A 21,191-nucleotide genomic window follows, 5' to 3' on the forward strand; every position below is an offset into this window, starting at 1 on the left:
CTTGTTCAAATCAAAGCAGATTACGCATGTGCTGCTTTTGAAGGAAGAAACGAGTGCAGAAAACTGAGATAAGCAGGCATTGTCTTATTGTTTGAGTCATGGTTGCAATTGATCCTTTACGCCTATTTGCATCCTCAGACGTGCGTACCATCCTCCTCCAAACCGCGCCAGCGAGCAAAATTGTGCATTTTGAAGCGATCTACCATGCCTCCAAAAGTAGACCACTCGATCCCTTCATAACCATTGACCCACTCAATAAACTGCTCAATCATATTCAAAACGTGCGGCTTTCCACTGATCTGTGGATGCAGACTGAGAGGCAACACTACTTCGTCATGTCTCTGATAGTAATAAAGAAAGTGGGTCTTCCACATTTTCAAAACAACATCAGGGTCGATGAATCCGTCGCTGCCTCCATCCCCGGGCGAAAAGGCTGGCCAGTCGTCGAGATGCCAGTTGGCAGGGACCGTGACAATGCTAGATATCTTGGGATTCATCGTGGGGTGCATCCAAGTTCCTGCTGACTGAGCATAGTCTGTCGTTTGAGCCTTGTAGTCCGAATAAGGAGTATAGTATAGCAAGCAGTCGTGATGCATACAACTATGATCGTACTCGATTCCTGCCTCTTCCAGGAGTTGCACCGTCGAGGACGAGCAAGTGAAACCCGGAGCTGTCCAGCCTCTGGGTTTATAGCCCAAGAATGCGGTCATGACGTCCAATGACTTGCGCAGAACGTCGGCCTCTTGATCCCGAGACAGAGAGGAGACATATTCATGCGTGTATCCGTGTAGTCCTCTGCAAAGCAAAAGATTGAGTAAATGACAGTCTGCTTTATCGACTCCTTTTTTCTTGGTGGGAGGAGGGGCTTGTGCAGGAAGGGGGAAAAAAATAAACTTTACATTTCATGTCCACTATCACGGATTCTTGTTACTTGCCGTGGAAACGTTTCGCAGGTATGAGCTGGCACAAACCAGGACGCCTTGATGCTGTGCTTTTCTAGAAGGTCCAAGAGTCGTTCAATTCCAACAGCTGCCCCAAAAACGCCCCTAGAGATCTTTACAGAGTCACAGGTCGACCCATCTTGCGTATCTATCCTGCAGTTGGTGTGTCAGTTGCACAGACAAAAATAGATATGGATGTAATGCATTGTCATACCAGCCTGCGACAGCATCAACATCAATGCCAAAACCAAGCAGTACTTTCTTGGGCATCGTGACACTTGTGTAGTAAGGTCCAGAAGTTTCAGTTCTTGTGCTGATGTACGAATCATGTGCAGACGGCGGCCACGTTCTGCTGTTGTTGTTGCCATTGTATGCAATTATAGTGGAAGCCTTCTTTTTACGCACAGGCAGCATGACCCACACTATCCACCAAAATAGAGCCTAATCACATATTCTTGCAGGATAATACTTAGTCCCTAGACCTTTCCTCATTGAGGATGACTAGGTAGCTCATCGACCTTCCCAAATAGGACTGTATTTTCATCCGACTCTCCTGCTCTGTTCGATGCTTCACATCTAACATGATCTCCGAGTAATTGTTCGAGTTCGTACGATAAGTGGTACTTCCCTAAGGAATGAAAAGAATGTTAATACGCGCAGGAGCCCAGGGCCTAGGGACCAGTTGCACTACATGCGAGCATATCTGAACTCTCACTCTTGTTCTTGCCGGCCATGTCTATTCCACAGATCAACTGCAGTGGTACACCCTACGAGATCGGACACCAACATGGGGCTCAAGCGGCCGAGTTAGTCCACGGGAGCATCCAGTTCTACGCAGAAATGTTCGATTTGTACACGGGCAAGACTTGGGCTGAGATCCGACTCATCGCAGTGCGTTTCGGCGATAACATACAAGTCAAATGGCCCCGGTACTTTGAGGAGATGCAAGGCATCGCAGATGGGGCACAATGTCATCTAGCCGACATACTGGCGTTGAATACAAGGACTGAGGTTGTGTTTGGTCTGATGGTTCCCGAGAGAGTGGTCAGTGATGGCTGTACAAGCTTGTACTGGGCCAGGGATCAGGACAAGAAAATGGGCCAGAATTGGGATTGGATGGAAGAGCAAGGGTGTAATATTGTCTTGTTGACGATTCATCAAACTGGCATGCCCGTCATCAAAATGGTGACGGAGGCTGGCATCATTGGAAAGATTGGGATGAATTCGGCAGGCGTCGGAGTTTGCCTGAACGCTGTGAGATGTAGCGGACATGACATTGCAAAGATACCGATCCATCTTGCACTCAGGCTGAGCTTGGAAAGCGAGACGCTGTCGCAGGCCGTGGATAATGTGGAGGCCATTGGCGCAGCCGGTTCGGCTTTCTTGCTCCTTGCCCAGGGTGATCAGTCCATGGGGCTCGAGATGACGAGCACGACGACCAAACGCATCGGCAGAGACTCGTACGGGCGCATAATGCACACGAACCACTTGTTACAGAAGCACGATCAGGTCGTGGAGTGGCCAGAGGAAGACTCCTTCAGCCGCTATGAGCGCATCACCCAATTGACCGAGGAATACCACGGCGCCCACTTGACGGGACTTCAAGAGGAAGGCTTTCTCGGTTTCTTCGATGACCACGAAGGGACCCCGTTTGCAATCTGCAGACGACAAGAAGGGGACTGTAAAGATGCAACCCTGTTCAACATAACCATGGATCTGGACAAGAAAACAGCGGTTGTGAGAAGGGGAAAGGTATGTCATGTGCAAGAAGAGATTCGTCTAGACTTTTCGTAGCATGCATCACAGTACAATAGATAGCTACACTGTTCCATTGACCAATTGATCTAGCGCTAGTGACGCTGTTCTGAGCCTATGCGACTCAGTGACCTAGGTACTAACGAGGTTCCTTAGAGGTAGATGGCTAGGTCTTGTAGGACTCGATCTGCGGGGTTCAGGGCCTGGAAGGGGGCCTGGGGTGGTTCCCCCAAGCTCTAGCGGCTTTCTCTTATTTATCTAGCTCGTACTTCGCGGCTATCTATCTCTCTGCACTTGATCTTTGAATTTGATCTGAAATGCAAACCATTACATTGTATCGTCTCCGCCTTGCTGTTCCCAGCATCTCCAACTGCTTGTCAACACAGTCGATAATATCTTGTCTTGCCCTCTCGCGTCGTGCGCCAGTCCAAGGTATGCCCGTTCCCATCTGCTGCTCGTCATAGTGCGGGTGATTGCGACTAGGGCTATGCCAAGAACGTATCATGGGGCGAAAGTATCACGGAGCTGCTTGTAGGACCTGCCGACGCCGCGGCAGGAAGTGTACTCGAGAGCTCCCGGCTTGCCAGTCGTGCATTGACAAGGGCAACGAGTGCGAGGGCTATGCCTTCAAATTCGCGGGCCTGGCCAGTCGGGGCTTTCTCAGCGGGCATGCCGGCGTAGGTGAAGTCAGATTCAAGAGGAATCCGGGTCCCAGAAAGGCCAACAGGACTCAGGTGCAGCAGCAGGAACGCAACGAGCAGCCTTTGCCATTAGTCGATCCATCTCAATTGCCTCTTGTTCAGGATGATGGTGACGATGTACCACCTTCTGGAGAATCGGTAATGCTGGATCTTTCATCGCCCGGTCCGGCGCCACAAGATTGGCAACTCGTGGAATCTGGAATCCGGGACGAAACTCCCCAGCGTGGTTCCATCACCGATGGAGAGGTCACTCTCTCGGCCTCTGAAAATCTGGAAGACTCCCAGCGGAGATGTGAACTACCAAACCCATTCGTTGGCCCCTCAGCAGCCATGAATCTTTTCCATCTTCCCGTCGAGCTGAGTTTTGTACTGGAGTACCACTTCCATGAAGCGGCAGCCAAGCTGTGCGTTGACAATGACGCAGCTCGAAATCCGTACCGAGAGTATATTTATCCCCTTGCCCTGCAGCGGCCAGCACTACTCTATGCATGCGCCGCCTTGTCATCAGTGCACTACAGCACACGACACAAAAACGAAGCCTTCCTCGTCGATGCACTACGTTTTCGAGGCAAGGCTTTGAGCCGGTTGCAAGAGTCCATGTGGTGCGTCGATAGTTCCTTGGATGAGAGCAACTTGGCCACCTTACTCATGCTCATCCTGTGTGATCTTTGCATGGGCGGCCCTTCCAATTTTGAGACCTACTTCACCATGGCAAAGAGCTTGATCAATCTACGTGGCCCTCTCAGGACCCCTGACAACTTTGTCGAGCAATACATTTCCTGGATGGACATCATGTCTTGTGCGTCTACTTCGCGACAGCCAGTCTTTACCATCGAGGACGTGGCTTCGCTGCACCAAAGGAATTTGGACTGGAGTCACGACGTTGTGCCTTGTGCAACAGATCTCTTCTACATCTTTCTCGACATTGTTTCGCTACACAAGAATACGCAACTCGGCGCTACCGATGTCGATGCCCAGCTTCAGTCCTTGAAAATGCGTATCCTAACGTCCCCCCCTCGCGTCGAACGGGGAATGCCCTGGTTCCATTTGACCGAAGCCTACCGTTTTGGGATCCTTCTTTATGCTGCCCTCTTGTTTGACAAGACTCAGGACGAGGATGAAATGGCTTGGCTGGTCAGCAGCATCATCCAGCACGCAAAATCAATACCGAGTCGTAGCGGCTGGGCTGATCAGCTTCTATGGCCCTTGTTTCATGCTGGCCTACGAATGTCAGATCCGAGGCAACAAGATTGGCTGAGGGGGAAACTTTCGGAAATGCAGACCTCTGGAGGATTTCGAAACGTCACCAGCGCACAAGAAGTGCTCGAGATGTGCTGGCGCGGAGAAGTCTCTGGGAAATACGCCGATCTCTTGGTGAAACAGGGTGTTGGAGACATGATCGTAATTTAGTCAACTATGGAACTTGGCACAGGTGTGATCTCGGCTTCAATGTATGAATTCAATATCTGACCACCCATTGTCTATACTCTGGCCAACGGTGCCTGTGCCTTCAAGCCCTCACGGCAGCTTCTGATGAGTGATTCTGCGCATCTCGCCCCAATCAAGTAAGCATTGATTTGGGTGTGATTGCAAGTCAGAATTGGGCATACAGAAAGATCTGCCACCTTGAGCCCGTCAACACCTTTCACGTTGAAATGAATATCTACCACGTTCATTGGGTCCTGATTGGTGCCCATTTTGCATGTTCCAACACTGTGAAAGCCCTGGCCCAGGTTACTCTTGACGAAATCGAGTATTGATTCGTCGTCGTCATTCTTGGGCCCGTGAACCACTTCCTCAATCACGCCTTCGTAAGCCTTGGCCTTGGATAAGGAGAGCGTTGTCCGGATGGTTTCAATGGCTATCCGCTGATCGTAGGGGTGGCTCAAGTAGCCCGGGTCAATCACGACCCGTACGCCCGATCCCGACTTTTGCAAGCTCACGGCGCCGCGGGAGAGGTTATTCTGCAAAAGCAGTTCATGCGTTGCAAAGGCCTGTCCCGGTTTCACTGGTCCCTGATACGCTGCATAGCCCGAGCCTAGCCAGATTTCGGCAGATGGTCGCTGAGGGTGCGTCAAATACTTTTTGGTCTCTGCACTGAGAGCCTCAAACTCGGGTGTGTTCTGTAGGCTTTCAATCTTGGGAAACGCGACGGCGCCGCTCGTGCCGAAAACACTGAGGGGGCCTGTTCTGTCCCGTTGATATTGGGCCTCGGCAGCTTCGAGAAGGGCTCGGTCGTCAAAGAGGCGGCGGTGGTCAATGGCCAGGTCCGTCACTCTATATTCCAAGGTCAGGATGCTATGGTCGAGCATGCCGCAGCCGACCCCGGGGGCGTCGTGGACGACGTCGATCCCGAGCTCCATCAATGTGTCCTTTGGGCCAATGCCAGAGGACAGGAGGATCTGAGGCGAGGCGATTGTGCCGCTGCATAGTACAACTTGTTCGCTACAAAAGATTGTAGTCTCCTTGCCATTACTACCAGGCTGGCTCACAACAACGCCGCACACTCTTCGCTCATTGAACACTAGTCGCTGGACAGTGGTGTTTGTTTGAATCGTCAGGTTTTGGTGTCTGGAGCGGAAACCAGTGTCGAGATAGGCATTGGCTGCGTATGAACGTATACCGTTCCGCGTATTGGTCTGAGCGAGGCCGACACCGATCGGGTTCCCGGAGTTGATGTCGTGACAGATATTGATACCAATCTCTTGACAAGCTTTGACGAATGTTGGTACACCGGGTGTCATTTCCTGGCCGAACCCTAATTTGATTGGGCCACCGACACCATGATTGGATGCATCGACTTGGACCAAATGCTCATATCCCACCGGCGCCTTTGGATCAAAGTCCTCCATTTCCTTCATAATGGGCAGCACATTCTTCCAAAGCCAGCCATCGTCCCCAGTTCTCCTCGCCCACTCGTCATAGTCCGCTGCTGGACCTCGAGCCATGGCCATGTAGTTGACTGCCGAGCTTCCTCCCAGCTGTCGGCCACTGACCCAAGCCAGGGAACGGCCATTGAGATGTTCCTGAGGTGCTGTCCCATGTTGCCACAACCCTTCAAAGTCGCTCTCGAGTTGAGAGACATATTTTCCGGGAACAAGGACATCTGGCACCACGTCAGCGTCACGACCTGCTTCCAGGACCAGCACAGAAGCATTGGTCTCAGAAGCCAGGCGGTTCGCAATAACTGCGCCCGAGGTACCACCTCCCACAATGATGTAGTCAAACTGAGAAGCCATGTCAATTCGTGTTATTCAAAGTCTCAAAGAGGTGTCCGAGTAGAGAGATACACTACGATGGAATGCTATTAAAGTACCTTGGGACGTTTCATAGTGCTTAAAAGCATATATCAACATGCTGAGAACTTTAGGGAAGCCTGAAAACTATACCGGCTAACACACCATCTGCTCCGTACCCAGAATAGGTCAGTTTCAAAGTTGATGTCGTTGCGCTGCAATGATAAGTGCCTGGTCAGTGGCCAAGCTAGTCTGCATCCAGGCAAGCAGTGAGCATTGGAAAGGTGTAGTTGAAAATTGACCCTTATCGGCAGACTGCTCACATTTATGCCAGATCGGGTATCACAGACCCTTCTGTCCGCTGATCGCATAGATTTATTTTGCTAAAGGGAATGGTGTTATCTTTTCAGGGTCAGTCTCATAAATTGCATTATCGATTCTTCTAGCCGGGTATATTTCCACTGGGAGGACCGCCTGGCACAGAATGACCAGCTGCGTGGCGTCCTCAGAACGAGTATTATCACGAGTATCCGTGCGCAGTACTCTATTTTCTTAGCAGTATTTGATTGGAATAGCTTCTACTATCTAGCGGGAACATTTGCGATGATTTGTTCTTGTCTTCCTTTCTACAATTTCCATGTCGGGAACACTCTCATTTGGCCAAGATGGAGCAGCTGGAGATGATTGATGATATGTAGGGTAAGATTGAATCATCAGTCTCGTTCCGTATGGTCAAACATGATCTCTGTTCAAATCGACCATCTAGCACTCAAATATCCTTCTTGTATGCCGCTTGCACCTGGACCTCCACCAAACACTTTGGCGGAAACAGGGCGGCCACACATATGGCTGCCCACGCTGGTTTATTCATCCTCAGATAGCGCCTCGCCACAGCTGCGATTTCCAGCTGGTCTTGCTGTGGCACAACACCGACGTGGAAAGACGTAATGTTAAAGACACCTTCCCAAAGCTCCTGGGGGGACAGACTGGGCTGGGCCGCCGATAGGGACTTTTCAATATTCTTGAGTGCAAGTTCAAATTGCTCAGCGTGTCCGCCGCTAAACTGCTCATTGTTGGCACCCGAGGGTTCGAATGGCGAATAGTCGGCGGCTTCGCCAATCTGACCCGATGTGGCTACGATGCAAGTGTTGGACACTTCAAAGGAGCTTGCGGCGCTAATGTTGAAAACATCCCCCAGGGTCGCATAGCCTGGGTAATCATGGTTCTTGATAAAAGAAGGCATAATTGCTGTTGGTATGTTGAAGATAATGTAGGCAAGATGATGGATGGTGTGGCAGGCAGATGATGGAAAGACAGTTCCAGGCTCTCATTGAATACTAGGTCCGACAGACACGTTATGAAGCCTTAAAAGAAAGAGACCCGCATCCATGACCATGTTGAACCTAGAGATATACGCATGAAGCTGGCCTCGCCGACGACGGAGGGATTCCAGGGCACACGCACTATACCCCTAGGCCGGGATGCCAACTAAAGCCTACTACATACGCGCCTAGTAGCTCAGACTTTGCCTAATGGGGTCAAAATTTGAGTCCAGAGTCAGTCGTCACCTTGCATGGCCGGCGCCCCCACAAAGACCGAGCTGACTTGACCTGCGCACAAGGTATACAGGGACGGCTTCAGGGTCGACTTACGCAACTATCTGAGAAACTGATTGTAGAAACCGAACAGGCAGGTCAACAAGCCAAGCTTCAGAAAGAAGCGCGGCTAGGTGGCAAACTCTGGTGACAGACACTAGTTGCTCAATACTCCTCCCAAGACCTCATCTAGATGCTTCAACAAGTAAAGCGACTTGATTCTATGAGTGTGGCTCAAGGGGTACAATTTACGGAACAATGAAGAAAGAGAAATTGTATCCAATGTCTTGAGTGGTTTTCACGTCACGTTCAGGTGGTGCAAGCTCAATGCAGCGTTGGATTTCACCTAGACAGCCAGCAGGTATAATCATGTTGTATGTCACACAAAGCTTCTGCTTCATTTCGGGCCATGTCGATTGACTGAACGAAACTTCTTTACAATATGAACATGTTTCAACATTGTCGCCATGTCTGTTCGCCAACAATGCTGCGCCGAACGGCCCTCTCTGTGCGTCGTGATTGTTACCTCCAAGGTTCGAACAGACTGAGCTTCCTGGCGAGGCATGGTGTACGCGCCTCCTCTACACGGTCGTGTTTTCCATCCACCGCATCCAACGACACCAAACTTGACGACACGACCATTTTCCTTGATAACAAGGCCGTATCATCAGAAGCCACCAAGTGGTACAGTGTTGTCAACCCAGCGACTGGCAATGTGGTGACTCGTGTTCCCCAGTGCACAAATGCCGAGATGCAAGCAGTCGTCGCCAGTGCCGAGAAGGCCTTTTCGTCGTGGAAAACCACAAGTCTACTGCATCGGCAGTCCATCATGTTCAAATACGTCTCCTTGATCAAGGACAACTGGGACCGACTGGCCGCCAGCATAACGCTTGAGCAAGGCAAGACTTTTGCCGATGCCAAGGGAGATGTGCTGCGTGGTCTCCAGGTCGCAGAAACTGCGTGTGGAATCACCACACAGATGCCGGGCAAGGTGCTTCGTGTAGCCAAGGACATGGAGACCAGGAGCTACCGCGAACCAATTGGTGTTGTAGCGGCAATCTGTCCATTCAGTGAGTATTCCCCAACCAGAAACAGTTGATGGTTCTAGTCCGGACTAACAACAATCTGTCAAGACTTTCCAGCAATGATTCCTTTATGGTCCATTCCCATTGCAGTTATTACGGGCAACTGTATAATCGTGAAACCCTCGGAGAAAACGCCCACGGCAGCCATGATTCTCGCGGAATTGGCTGTTGATGCTGGCTTCCCTCCTGGCGTGATCAATATCCTCCACGGCAGCCGTGACAGTGTCGACTTTTTGATTGATCATCCCAGTATCAAGGCCGTCAGCTTTGTCGGCGGTAATCAGGCAGGCGAGTACATCCACGGCCGATGTAGCGCTCTGGGGAAGCGCGTGCAGGCCAACCTGGGAGCCAAGAACCATGCCGCGGTTCTTCCAGACTGTGACAAGAACCAGGCGCTCAACGCCATTGTCGGTGCCGCCTTTGGAGCTGCTGGGCAACGCTGCATGGCCCTGAGCACCCTTGTGCTGGTTGGCGAGAGTCGAGAGTGGATTCCAGAACTCGTCGCGAGGGCTCAAGCTCTCAAGGTCGACGGGGGCTTCGCATCAGAGGTTGATGTGGGACCAGTAATCACCTGGGAATCAATGAAGAGGGTAGAAGAGTTGATAGACAGCGCCAAGGACGAGGGCGCTCAGATAGTCCTCGATGGACGCGGTATCCGGCCTCAAAGGTTTCCCAAAGGGAATTTCGTAAGTTTCCTTGGTCGAGGTCAATCTTTGGCTTTCCGTTCATTGCATACTAGGTAAGTTACAATGCTAACGAGACACAGGTTGGGCCAACCATTATTTCGGGCGTAAAACCCCATATGCGTTGTTATAAGGAGGAAATATTTGGGCCTGTCCTCATCTGCCTGGAAGTTGATACCATCGACGAAGCAATTCAGCTTATCAACGGAAATGAATACGGTAACGGAGTTGCCGTGTTTACACAGAACGGAGGTCTTGCGACTTACTTCCAGGACAACATCGAAGCCGGGCAGGTTGGTATCAATGTTCCCATCCCGGTACCACTCCCGATGTTTTCTTTTACTGGCAATAAAAAGAGCATCTCTGGAGGAGGTATCAACTATTTCTACGGCAAGCCTGCACTGAACTTTTATACCCAATTAAAGACGGTAACGAGCATGTGGAAAGTAAGCCAGACCACTAGCACCCGGGCGAAGGTGGACATGCCGACAATGCGATGAACCAGGATAAAGATATACATGTTCTTCATAGATAAAACAGAGATAGAGATGTATCCTATCTGACAAAGTTACCGGCTCGAGAAATGCAAACCCTCACACCAACAATTGTCGATCAGCGAATTTGTGTGTGTCTGCAATTCTAAATTTGTAGTAAAGTATAGTCTTCTATATTGTATTGTACAACGCCTGTTCTCTAGTCCAACCTCTAAGTCTGCGCCCAAAGAATGCCCAGTGGTCAAATGCGATAAAAAGAAATGCATTATCCCCATTCTTGTAAATCAGTCTTTCCAATCTAATCCCTCACTTCCCAAATCACCAAGGTACAAATCTTGTCCAATTACCCTTCTTAGGAACCCTAGCAAGCCAATAGTTGAGAAATGTTGCAAACACATTGAATGCAATATATGCCCAAATCAGCCCAACATTGCGCCATCTCTCATCGTAGAATATGTTGACCGATGAGAGAAAGACATTCGTATCGGCCAAGGAGCAGAACTGACACATTGAGGTGGCATTCGCGTCGTAAAGGCTGCCTCCAGCCATTGCCATATAGTCAGCCATATACGCGCCACATGTTTGGCCTGCCGGAGGTTGAAACTGAAGCATTTCGAGCGATGAACACGTGACTTCATGATTCGCAACACCAGTGGCCAGCATAGCACCAATGATGTAGGTGAATGGCGATACTCGATACATGAAGTGCCAGAATCCAGGTAGAGCCGAGAGCGTCACAATCACTCTATTATCAACGTCAGTATGCCAAGAATAGTTCATCTCAGGAGGAGAGAGCTCACCCGCAGAATATAAGCGACAAGGCAAATAGAAGCAGTGCCAGGATTGCACCGACCTCGGCCGTGCCGACGCCAGCGACTACCATGGCGGTAAAGGTAGACTCAAACATCATGAAGGACCAGGTGATAAAAAACATCAAACCACCACGTTCGGTAACTGCATCAGTGGCAATGGCGTTTTTGTTCATACCAACAAGATAGTAGAATGGAAAGAAAACCAGGAGTGACGCCAGCGTATTCCAAGGCAATTCGACGAGAATGCTTGCAAGGATGAAGACCGGCCATGAGTAGACTCGTGACGCACGCTCGCGACCTTCGTATTGCTGACGCTGGAGAATGAAATGAGGCATTGTCTGATAGACGAGAAACGCAAAGATGACCAAAAGCATGAATATGGAGAACATCTGGTGTTGAAGTCCAGAGATCGACAGTTCAGCCTGGTAGAAAGAGACGCCAATGAAAAGACTCTGTGCTCGGTATTAGCTTGTATTCCACCTCCCTCTAATTGCAGAGCCATCGTGAAGATCTAATACATACCGTACCGCCGCACAATATCAGTTTGGCGTAGATGTAGGAAGGGCTGCGCCAGTACTGCTCAAAGACTCGTTGGGTGACCGACATCAACTGCTGGTGGAGAGGGGCTGCATAGTATGATGGTGTTTCTTGCTCGGCTGCGCTATCCCGATGATTGACTCCCTTGGCGTCGGTCAGGCGATCAAGCTCTTGTCGCACGGCTGCAGACTCGGGACTTTGCTTCCACACCTCCCTCCAGTCCTGGCTCGTATGCGCTCCTGGTGCCGCTCCGATTACCTTGAGCATCCATTCGGCTGGGTTTTCCGTGACACCACACGACTCAGCACCATTGCGCTCAAAATACGACGTGAGAGTCTTGCCATTTTCGCCAATATCTCCAAAGTAGACTGTTCGTCCACCCTTGGCTAAAAGGAGAAGACGATCAAATTGTTGAAAGAGCATAGCTGATGGCTGGTGAATCGTGCATAGAATGGGGACACCATTATCCGACAGTTTCCTAATGAGCATAGCGATTGACCAGGAAGTCTGACTATCCAGCCCAGATGTTGGTTCATCGAGAAACAAGAGGAGTTCTGGCTTGGCAGCCAGCTCCACGCCGATCGTCAGGCGCTTACGCTGCTCTACATTGAGTCCTGTATATGATTGTAAGCTTGGGAAGTACCAGTCATCATCAATAGCCTTCTTACCTTCACCAGGAACACCAATGACCGCATCGGCGTATTCTTCCATCTCGAGCAGGCCGATAACTTCCTCTACATATGCATGTTTTTCTGCCGTGGAGGTTGAGGCAGGCTGTCTCAAGACTGCACTAAATCTCAACGCTTCTCTCACCGTGGCCGTCTCCAAGTGCAGGTCTTGCTGTTGTACGTAGCCGGTTTGCCGCTGAAAAGCATTACTTCTTGGCATCCCATCCACAAGCATGTCACCGGTAACTATACCCATCGTAACACGGTCGGCCAGTACGTCGAGAAGAGTGGTTTTTCCAGCGCCAGTGGCACCCTAGTGGTGTTAGTTTCGGGACGCCATAAAAGAAATGCTCTTGAGAATGCACTTACCATCAAAGCCGTCAAGGTACCAGGTTTAACCCATCCGTCAACATTGTCTAGTATTCGTCTGGGTTGGCCCTTGATGGTGATATCGTAGCAGACCTTGCTCCAGTAAAAGACAGAACTATGTCCTCCCACTTGTGTGTGTCCTGGAGATGAACTGGTAGATTTGGGTTGTCTACCTTGGACTTGAATAACGCCGCTTTCTTCGTCTTGGTTTGGCGACTTCCGGCTACTATTTGCACGTGTTTTTTCGCTGCGGAAGAGAAGCACCTCTCCTTTTGAAGGGGTTAGAGAAAGATATTCCGCTGCCAGAATATAGGCCGCGGTGAAGAAAATTATGTAGGCAATCAAGATACCAAAGTTCCTGCGTGATGTTAGTCGACACACTTTGTGACCAGCTTGATTCCTCTTACCTCCAGATGTGTGACTTGTAGTATCCAAAGTTTGCATTCATGTAGAGGTCGCCATCCACATAATCCGCTCCAGGCATGGCACCTGCGACGGAACAAGCTCTTTGTGATGCAGTTGAGGTCATATACGATGGACCCATGGGAACAAATGAAGCGCATGGAAATTGCCGTCCAGAAAACTCATTGGCGACCAGACTTTCGAATGCATAAGCAATGGGGTCAAGATAGTTGATCCAACGAAGCCACCCTTGCATAGTCTGTGTAGGCAAAACAAAGCCAGTGTAGATGACCAAGCCAAGAATAAACATGGCAGCTGGGGTCAAGGCTTGCTGGACAGTACGAGACGTCTGTCCGATGGTACGTAGAATCATGGACATTGTCAGCGTACATGTGAAGCCAAACAGTAGATACACGAAGAACGCGCCAGCTTCACGGCGGAGGTTGGCCATAAAGTACAATGGCACGTTGAAGGCTATCGTCGAAAGCACCTTGCTAGGCAAATCACACACCACAGAAGAGATGGCTTCGGCAAAAGGATGGTAGGAGGCGTAACGGGCTTGCTTCTCAACAATTGGCCGCTGTGTATAAAGAGAAAAGATCTGCGGTGGTCAGTCGGGACTCAGCCTATGGTACGGCTTCAAGGGTACCCACCTCTAATGCACTGCTCAGGGCATTGAACAGAATGGCAAAATACAGTAAAATGCATCTGCTATTGAGACTGTCTGCAACAGGCTGCATATTATAGAAGATGCTTCCAAGGACCAGCGATACGATAAAGTTGGCGGCCACCGTTACGATGAAGAACAGCTTGTCGCCTTGGAGGCGCTGAAACCCTCTCGTGATACACAGCTGAATCTGCATCGGTATTGACAGCGTATAGGGAGACTTGTTTCGCCTGTCATAATTTTAGACTTCTTGCATTTCGACCTCATTGTGGATACTTACGTGAAGGAGGCTTGCTGAGACTTTCGTACTGCCTTTAGCTTTTCGGCATAGTCATTCTCAATGACGGAGTCATGCTCGAATGCATTGATGTCTCTAATCAGCTGAGCTCTGGCCTCGCTACGCTTCCAAGCACTTGCAAATTCGTCAGGAGTGCGCGGTACTCGCTTCTCGAAGCCAGGCTGTACTTTGCGCTCAGAGGGATTGGTGAGAGATGTGAGGAAATCAGCGGTAGTTTGTCGATCTGGGCAGACGTAACCCATGTCGGTGAAGTATTCCTTCGCATGGTCCTTTGATCCAAAGAAAATCTGGCGACCCTCGTACAGGACTGTGACTTTGTCGAATTCCTGGATTGCTTGTTAGTAATCGCGCAGACTGATGCTTCGACTTCGATAGGGGTCCCACATCGTAGGCCAACTGTGAGGCTTGGTAGATTGCCACAATGGCACTCGTGTTGGCAATTTGTGTAGAAAGTCTCAATGTGCGAGTGAACTCCAGCGCCGTAGCACTGTCGAGTCCTCGAGTACTATTGTCCCAGCACTGAACTGAGCTCTGGTTCAGGGTGACCTCTGCTATACTCACGCGCTTGCGCTCGCCACCGCTAACACCTCTGATCCAGTCGTTTCCGACCTTGGTGTTGATGGTGTGGGAAATACCAAAGACGGCCATGACTACATCCCGGAGGCATTGCGCATAGGTTTGGCGACTAATGCCAGGAAGACGATTACGAGGGGCTCTGGCCAAAGCTGCAAACTGCAGCGTCTGCCCAACCGTCAACTGTGGAAAGAGCACATCTGTTTCGGCCTGGTAAATGACTTCACCGCGAAAACGGCTATGCATGGATTCCCATGTGATGCCTTGTTTGGACTGTTAGTGACAGTACGAAGATTGTAGAAGCTTGAATCACTTACCTTGATAGTTGAGCTCGGATTTTTCGTCGAGATAGAGACCATGTACCTGGCCAGCAATGGTCTTTAGCAACGTCGAGACACCACTATTAGAGTTTCAGCATTGACAAGTTTCCACAAGTCTTTCGTGAGAGCTTAAACACACCTCCCTGGACGACCTAGGACCAGAAGCATTTCACCCGGCTTGACAAGGCCATCGAATTCTCTCAAAATCTGAATCTTTTGCCTCTTCTGGGCGATGAAATCTCTGATGGCAGCTGGAGCATACCAGAGGACATTCAACACATCCTTTTGAGAGTCCGTGCTGCTTCCAAATCCGTGAACACTGAGATCACGCCAAGATACACCAATGGGCTGCCGCGGATACTTCGAAGGGTCCTGCTCAAAAGCGTTGAACAAGGTGTGTGCCCATAGCTTGGCATCGAACTCGGGTGACGTTGGATCCAGAGCAGGTTCGGTCGGTTGGAAGGGGTTGGTAACGCTTGCTTGTGCCGTCCGCGTGCTCGCATTTGTTAGGCGTCGGGCCAATGCCGCAACATTCTCCCCATTGACGCCGGTGAACTGTGGATGGTGGGCTGCCGCTGAAGCGCGGTCGCTTACTGAGGCAGAATCGGATTCAAGCATGGGATCAGACCCAGTTCCGGCTTCTTCGGGGTTCTTTTCAGACATGGTGCGCTTCTTTCAACCTTTGGAGAAGGCGGTTTGACTCGACAGGAGACAGATAGGCCGGAGCAGGCCAGAGCCAACATACTTATATCCATTGTGCTAGCTTTGGGATGGGTATTGTTGATTCGATTAAGGAGATCGGGTTAATCGGGGATCCACACAGTCATCCGCAAATACGGACAAGAACAACATCATTACTCAACGGCCAGGTCGTACTTTCACAGCCTGGCTGGTGTTTACGCCCCAGAGCTTGTCCACATGTTTCGGTGCTTGATTTCCGGCGGTTGCCCCTAAGAGTGTGAGATTTTCGGAGCCGAGATGCCGTGAGCGGTTTAGCGTCAGCCGTCATCCAATGCGCGTCCCCGGCGGCTACCTCTCGCCTCCACTGGCCTCGAGTATTTTATCTTCTTCTTGAACCCATCATACGGAGCCGAAATTCCCAGAAAATTCAAACTAGTTTTTGGATAGCATCTGATTGCATTACAAAGGGTCTTGGTAAACATGTCAAGTGGCGCAGGTCGTCGGATTCTCAAGAGCTGCAATGCCTGTAAAGCCAGGAAAGTCAAATGCTCAGGTATGTCCTTTGGCGCTGGAGCCACAGCAGGGTTGTCCACTAAAATATGCCACTACAACAGGTTCTCCAGGTCCATGTGAAAGCTGCGCTGTAAGTGCTCTTCCGCCCCGATTTGGCTGAGCTGCAATCGAGGTACTGACATGTCTAAACGCAGCGCCGCAAAACCGACTGTCATTTCAGCGCCGCAAAATTGCCCCGGCGGCCTAACAGTGAGTCGGCTCCATTCAAGAGCTGTCAATGAAGACAAGGTCCAAAGTAGCGATTGCTTATTTGAATTTACTAGCAAATGTCGACTTAATGTCGGAGCCTGCACCTGAGCTGCAGCCCGAACAGTCTACCAAAGCCGACCTCAGAGTATGTTTGGTCTCGGCACTCTTTTCTGTCATGGTGGTGCTAAATACCGAGTATAGACAGCGGAGCCAGTACCAGATTTATATGTGGATCGCCTCCTTGCGAATGCTCGCCGGCCGGATCTGCTCAATCATGATCGTCGTTTCACTGTCAAGGTATTTTTAGTCTATTGGGCATTTAATGCAGAAGCATCGACTAACTACCAGCAGAGAAATGGTCTATTTCGTGAGTCGTCTCTTGCATTGGCCCGAGTGCAGCCAAAGAGAAGGTTTTGACCCATGTTACAGTCGGAAATTTCAGCTTGACATTCTTCTCGGATGCGAGACTTGAACAATTATCAAAACGCCTTGGAAATGACAAGGTCAAACAATTATGTTCCCGGATCTCGTCGGTCATTCGTCATCGTGTGCAGCAACATGAAGAATTGTCTTCCAACTCCTTGAGGCTCACGGCCGGGTCCGTATTCGAAGCATCCACAAGCCTCCCAGAGGCTAAAAGTTGGATTCAATGTAAGCGACTACGCCATTCTTTCAGCAAAAAGCTATGTTGACGATGTGCAGCGTACTTTGACCGCGTCCACCCTTTCTACCCCTTTTTGGATCGAAGGGCCTTTGAATCACTCGCCTTCAGCTCGAATCTGCCACAATCTCTCGTACAGGACAAGGCATGGTCAGCCCTGTACCATTCGGTGCTTGCCCTTGGATGCCAAGCCATGGGCGGTGGCAGCTTCGAAGCAGGTAAAGGCGAAGCCTGGCGCCTGTTTTCCGTATCTCTCGGCTTGTTTCCGGACCTCATTACCTTGCCCGATTCCCTGACTGTCCTGCAAGCAATGGCTGCCATGACCATCTACTCGCTGGGGATATCTTGCATCGCCATTGAACATGTCATCATATCCGAAGCCGCCAGGAGAGCGCAGAATCTGGGCAGCAGCAAATTGACAGGCGACGAGGCAATCAATTACCACAAAGTCTTTTGGGTCATGTACTCTACGGAAAAGATTTCGAGTTTTCATTTTGGCCGAAACTCTGTAAGTCGAAAACAGCCAGCACCCAACATTTTATGTTTGCAAGCCAAAACAGATCTTCTCACACACAACACCAGGTTTTTAATGATCACGATATTGTGTGTCCAATCCCATCAGTGCCAGAGGCTGTAACTGCAGGATTTGACTGGTTTCTAGCTTGTGCTAGATATGCGAGGTTGCTCTCGCGGGCCATGTCGAACCTGTTCTCGGTTAGTGTACTGGGAAATCCGAAAACATATTACCTGGCTACAATTGAACAGCTCACTCGGGAGCTAGAGACGTGGCGCCTTTCTCTGCCCCCGGATATTCGACCTGGAGAAAGGTTTTGGCAGAACGCCTCCAAGGGAAACCTTTTAGTGGCGCCTGCCATCTGGGTTGCTTGCTTGTACAACAGTTTTCGACTGAGTCTAAATAGGGCAACATTGTACTTGGCTGCAGATGCTCCGGAAGTAGTGAGCAAGGCGCAACAGGCTGAGAGTACAAAGGCCCTGATGGAAACTTCCCGTTCGACCTTGGAGTTGACGACTTTCATCGATGTCGAACCATATACCCCTCTTTGGTAAGCTCGGATTTTCCTCACCTTGCAAATTTCTTTTTTCCCTGTGGCCTGACGTCTCTCTTAGGATTATCGGTGGTATTCCCCTCACTGCGCATTTCACACTCTTCGACCTCGTGATCAACAACTCGAGTCACCCAGGCACTGCAGGAAATCTAGCCCTGCTCAATATTGCCGGAGGCCACTTTAGCAGAATCGAGTATGCGAGCGATGGGCACCTCCCGGGATCTGTGATAGCAGAGTTCACCCACATTGCACGAGAATATGTCAACTCAACGACCCAGAGTCAGATCAGCACCGAGCCTTTACGTGCAGCTCGAGCGCCTGGCCCTTCAACGACCGACCCGACGACTATCAACAGTGCCGATGCAAAAATGATCAATTCTGATCTCGTAACCAATCCGCCCACGTTGAGTGTAGACCAGGCTTTGGCTGTATGTGACATTACTTTTTTCCCCCTTCCTTCCCTCTTACTAGCGATGCATCATGGCCAATCGACTTACCGATTCTTAGTCAACTACGCAAGCAGACCCGGTTGCCATGTCTTTTGGTGACATGCTTTACTTCCCCATTGGAGAGGAATTCATCGACTCTAGTGAGAACAACCTAATGGGTATTGATATCATGGATCTCTTCAATACGCATATTCCTGGAATTGATCCAATGTTCTTTGGCAATTAGATGGATACGGATGGCACTGATGAAGGTGCTACTACAGAAACGCTCCTGCTTGTATAAATAGACTCATCGGCGCATGTGGCTATACTCGTGACTAGATTCAACGTGTCCTTGGAGTCGGCTCAGGAGCAAGCCTGGATATCGAGCCCTGCTACAATCTCGAATCAATCCTCTTGTATTTGAACTTGTGACCACGAGGCTCCAGTCTCTCATGGTCCCGTGTCTTGTAGACTCTGCTCAGCATTGTCTGACGCTGCCGCCGTTGCTGATCTCGAACCGCGCAAAGAGTCGCACAGCCTGCCTTTGTGGAAGAATTCCTTGGAAAAGAATTTTCTCTCTGCCTTGGCGGAAAACCCTCCGAAGTGAAACGTTGGTGCATGTTTCACTTCAAGACGAATTCAGAGTCATATTCCGCGTGTCTCATCTTTCTGTCTGTCATGTGTTTATAAGATAAAAATCCAACCACCAGGATTTGGATAATGTTCCAAACCTTAATAATCTCCCATCATTTCCCAGGCAGGCAAAAGATTATCGCCTTCCACATGTCTATTGAACTAAAAATTTAGAATGATAAAAGTCTACACGGGTTTATACAGAATATTTTATAAACTGCCAGCCACCACGATGCACTCATTCATATGAACAGCCTGATGCTATATCCACCTCGGCTTGACGCAATGTTTTGGGGCGGAAGACCCTCTTTGCCGAGACGGCAGAAGCCGGAAGTATCGGATCGTGGCCGTTTTTTGGTGGCGGCCTAGCTGAGCGCGGCACAGAATTACGGCAACGCCCGTGCCCACATGTCTGCGGGGTCCTTTTCTTTCTTTTTCTTTTTTTTTTTCTTTTCTTTTTCCTTTCTTTAAGACCAACCAATGGGGTTGCCATTCATCTCTATTGCACATCCTCTGCGGAGCAAAAACACCTGTTGGTAGTTGATAGTTGGACCACCACTTGTGTGACGATCATCTTTTGGGAAGGCCCCAGTGATTTGCGGAATAAGTGAATTTAGCCTGGCATATTCAGTTCTGTTGGTAGCGATCCAGCAAGGAGGTAGATGCGTGAGTCGACTCATCATAGGCTTTCATTCCCCATGGGGATGACTGAAGTGTACATGCAATTCCCGTACCAAATTTGCAACGGTTTGTGCCGACAAAATTGTTTTTTTATATTCCTCTCCGTATTGTGGCTATAGTGAGCGTTCAAGTTCAACCCGTTACTGCTAGCTCAAAGGCTGCTTGGAACAAAGAAGGTGTAATAACCAATCAATACCCAAAACTTTCCAACCCGGGAACCCTGCCTGCTTTCCTTTCTTCTTCCAAGAAATCAAGAAAAGACCTCCAACTTCCTCCTCCCAAAAAGTGAACTTGCCGTCTGTGGCATGCCAATCTGAAAATTGGCTACACGTACGGAGTCTCAAGGTTTCTCGTTTTTTGAATTATAAGACCTTTAGACACCAGCAATGAGCTGTCTGGTAATGGTGACGAGACCAGCAAAGGCGGCTTGAAGACCGGTGACGGTGAGCGAGGCCGTGGCAGATGCGGTGGCAATAGCCTGGACCAGGACGGCGAGGGGAGCCAGGAAGGGAACGAGAATGGTGCGGAGGGCGGCGATCTCACTCGAGGCAGCGGCGTTGACTGCGGCTCCCAGGGTGGAGGTGACGGTTAGGCTGGCGCGGATCGCGGTGACCAGGGCCACGATCTGCTGGATAGCCGCAGTCAACTGGTTAATCTCCTGTTGAGTCAGACCGACCAGCAGAGCGGCGATGCCGCCGGCGCCGCCGCCTGTGGCGTCGCTGATGGCGGCCGTGGCATCAGTAATGGCCTGGATGATGGCCTGGTAGTTGCTGCGAAGAATAGCAGTCGCGCTGACAATGGCCTGAACGCTGTTGGCGTTTTGGATAGCAACAGCGGCCGAGTCTGGACATGAAATGTTAGGATACTGATGTTATCTGGACAATGAAAACCATGTGTTTGGGAACTCATGTTTATACTTACTGGCAGCAGCCAGATCAGTGGTGACGGTTGCGTTCAGGTTGTTGAGAATGCCCACAATTGTCTCGGTGACGGTAGCTCTCTTCTCAAGGTGCTCGACAGCGATTACACTGTCTTCCAAGGGAGCAGGGCTGGGCAGAGCCATGGCCAAAGTGGCCCAACCGAGAACCTGAAGGAACTTCATATTGAAATAGTTTTAAGGGAAGAAGTTTGAGATGGGA

At 50.2% G+C, this 21,191-nt stretch overlaps 9 protein-coding genes across 9 annotated transcripts; 4 read left to right on the top strand and 5 right to left on the bottom strand.

Moving 5' to 3' along the window:
• Positions 1 to 134: 134 nt before the first annotated feature.
• Positions 135 to 1,211, bottom strand: PFICI_01729 (uncharacterized protein; the record flags this gene model as incomplete). The annotated part of the gene is made up of 3 exons (XM_007830310.1): positions 135 to 795; positions 900 to 1,094; positions 1,156 to 1,211. The coding sequence occupies 3 exons, from the start codon at positions 1,209 to 1,211 to the stop codon at positions 135 to 137; spliced, it is 912 nt and encodes a 303-aa protein (XP_007828501.1).
• A 462-nt stretch (positions 1,212 to 1,673) lies between these two features.
• Positions 1,674 to 2,735, top strand: PFICI_01730 (uncharacterized protein; the record flags this gene model as incomplete). Its single annotated transcript, XM_007830311.1, has 1 exon — positions 1,674 to 2,735. The coding sequence occupies one exon, from the start codon at positions 1,674 to 1,676 to the stop codon at positions 2,733 to 2,735; it is 1,062 nt and encodes a 353-aa protein (XP_007828502.1).
• Positions 2,736 to 3,199: 464 nt separating this feature from the next.
• On the top strand, positions 3,200 to 4,807 carry PFICI_01731 (uncharacterized protein; the record flags this gene model as incomplete). Its single annotated transcript, XM_007830312.1, has 1 exon — positions 3,200 to 4,807. The coding sequence occupies one exon, from the start codon at positions 3,200 to 3,202 to the stop codon at positions 4,805 to 4,807; it is 1,608 nt and encodes a 535-aa protein (XP_007828503.1).
• A 71-nt stretch (positions 4,808 to 4,878) lies between these two features.
• On the bottom strand, positions 4,879 to 6,636 carry PFICI_01732 (uncharacterized protein; the record flags this gene model as incomplete). Its single annotated transcript, XM_007830313.1, has 1 exon — positions 4,879 to 6,636. The coding sequence occupies one exon, from the start codon at positions 6,634 to 6,636 to the stop codon at positions 4,879 to 4,881; it is 1,758 nt and encodes a 585-aa protein (XP_007828504.1).
• A 766-nt stretch (positions 6,637 to 7,402) lies between these two features.
• On the bottom strand, positions 7,403 to 7,876 carry PFICI_01733 (uncharacterized protein; the record flags this gene model as incomplete). Its single annotated transcript, XM_007830314.1, has 1 exon — positions 7,403 to 7,876. The coding sequence occupies one exon, from the start codon at positions 7,874 to 7,876 to the stop codon at positions 7,403 to 7,405; it is 474 nt and encodes a 157-aa protein (XP_007828505.1).
• Positions 7,877 to 8,712: 836 nt separating this feature from the next.
• PFICI_01734 (Methylmalonate-semialdehyde dehydrogenase) lies at positions 8,713 to 10,496 on the top strand (the record flags this gene model as incomplete). Its single annotated transcript, XM_007830315.1, has 3 exons — positions 8,713 to 9,298; positions 9,362 to 9,999; positions 10,080 to 10,496. The coding sequence occupies 3 exons, from the start codon at positions 8,713 to 8,715 to the stop codon at positions 10,494 to 10,496; spliced, it is 1,641 nt and encodes a 546-aa protein (XP_007828506.1).
• Positions 10,497 to 10,808: 312 nt separating this feature from the next.
• Positions 10,809 to 15,799, bottom strand: PFICI_01735 (uncharacterized protein; the record flags this gene model as incomplete). Its single annotated transcript, XM_007830316.1, has 11 exons — positions 10,809 to 11,235; positions 11,291 to 11,754; positions 11,825 to 12,453; positions 12,508 to 12,820; positions 12,877 to 13,234; positions 13,284 to 13,879; positions 13,932 to 14,175; positions 14,226 to 14,569; positions 14,628 to 15,079; positions 15,134 to 15,216; positions 15,276 to 15,799. 11 exons carry the CDS (start codon positions 15,797 to 15,799, stop codon positions 10,809 to 10,811), a joined length of 4,434 nt encoding a protein of 1,477 aa, XP_007828507.1.
• A 538-nt stretch (positions 15,800 to 16,337) lies between these two features.
• Positions 16,338 to 18,982, top strand: PFICI_01736 (uncharacterized protein; the record flags this gene model as incomplete). The annotated part of the gene is made up of 11 exons (XM_007830317.1): positions 16,338 to 16,370; positions 16,432 to 16,460; positions 16,525 to 16,579; positions 16,695 to 16,724; positions 16,781 to 16,876; positions 16,931 to 16,946; positions 17,009 to 17,230; positions 17,282 to 17,748; positions 17,823 to 18,304; positions 18,369 to 18,735; positions 18,815 to 18,982. The coding sequence occupies 11 exons, from the start codon at positions 16,338 to 16,340 to the stop codon at positions 18,980 to 18,982; spliced, it is 1,965 nt and encodes a 654-aa protein (XP_007828508.1).
• A 1,443-nt stretch (positions 18,983 to 20,425) lies between these two features.
• On the bottom strand, positions 20,426 to 21,154 carry PFICI_01737 (uncharacterized protein; the record flags this gene model as incomplete). Its single annotated transcript, XM_007830318.1, has 2 exons — positions 20,426 to 20,895; positions 20,974 to 21,154. 2 exons carry the CDS (start codon positions 21,152 to 21,154, stop codon positions 20,426 to 20,428), a joined length of 651 nt encoding a protein of 216 aa, XP_007828509.1.
• Positions 21,155 to 21,191: the final 37 nt, after the last annotated feature.

The sequence above is a fragment of the Pestalotiopsis fici genome (assembly GCF_000516985.1).
Source record: "Pestalotiopsis fici W106-1 unplaced genomic scaffold PFICI_Scf_1, whole genome shotgun sequence".
NCBI lineage: Eukaryota > Fungi > Ascomycota > Sordariomycetes > Amphisphaeriales > Sporocadaceae > Pestalotiopsis > Pestalotiopsis fici.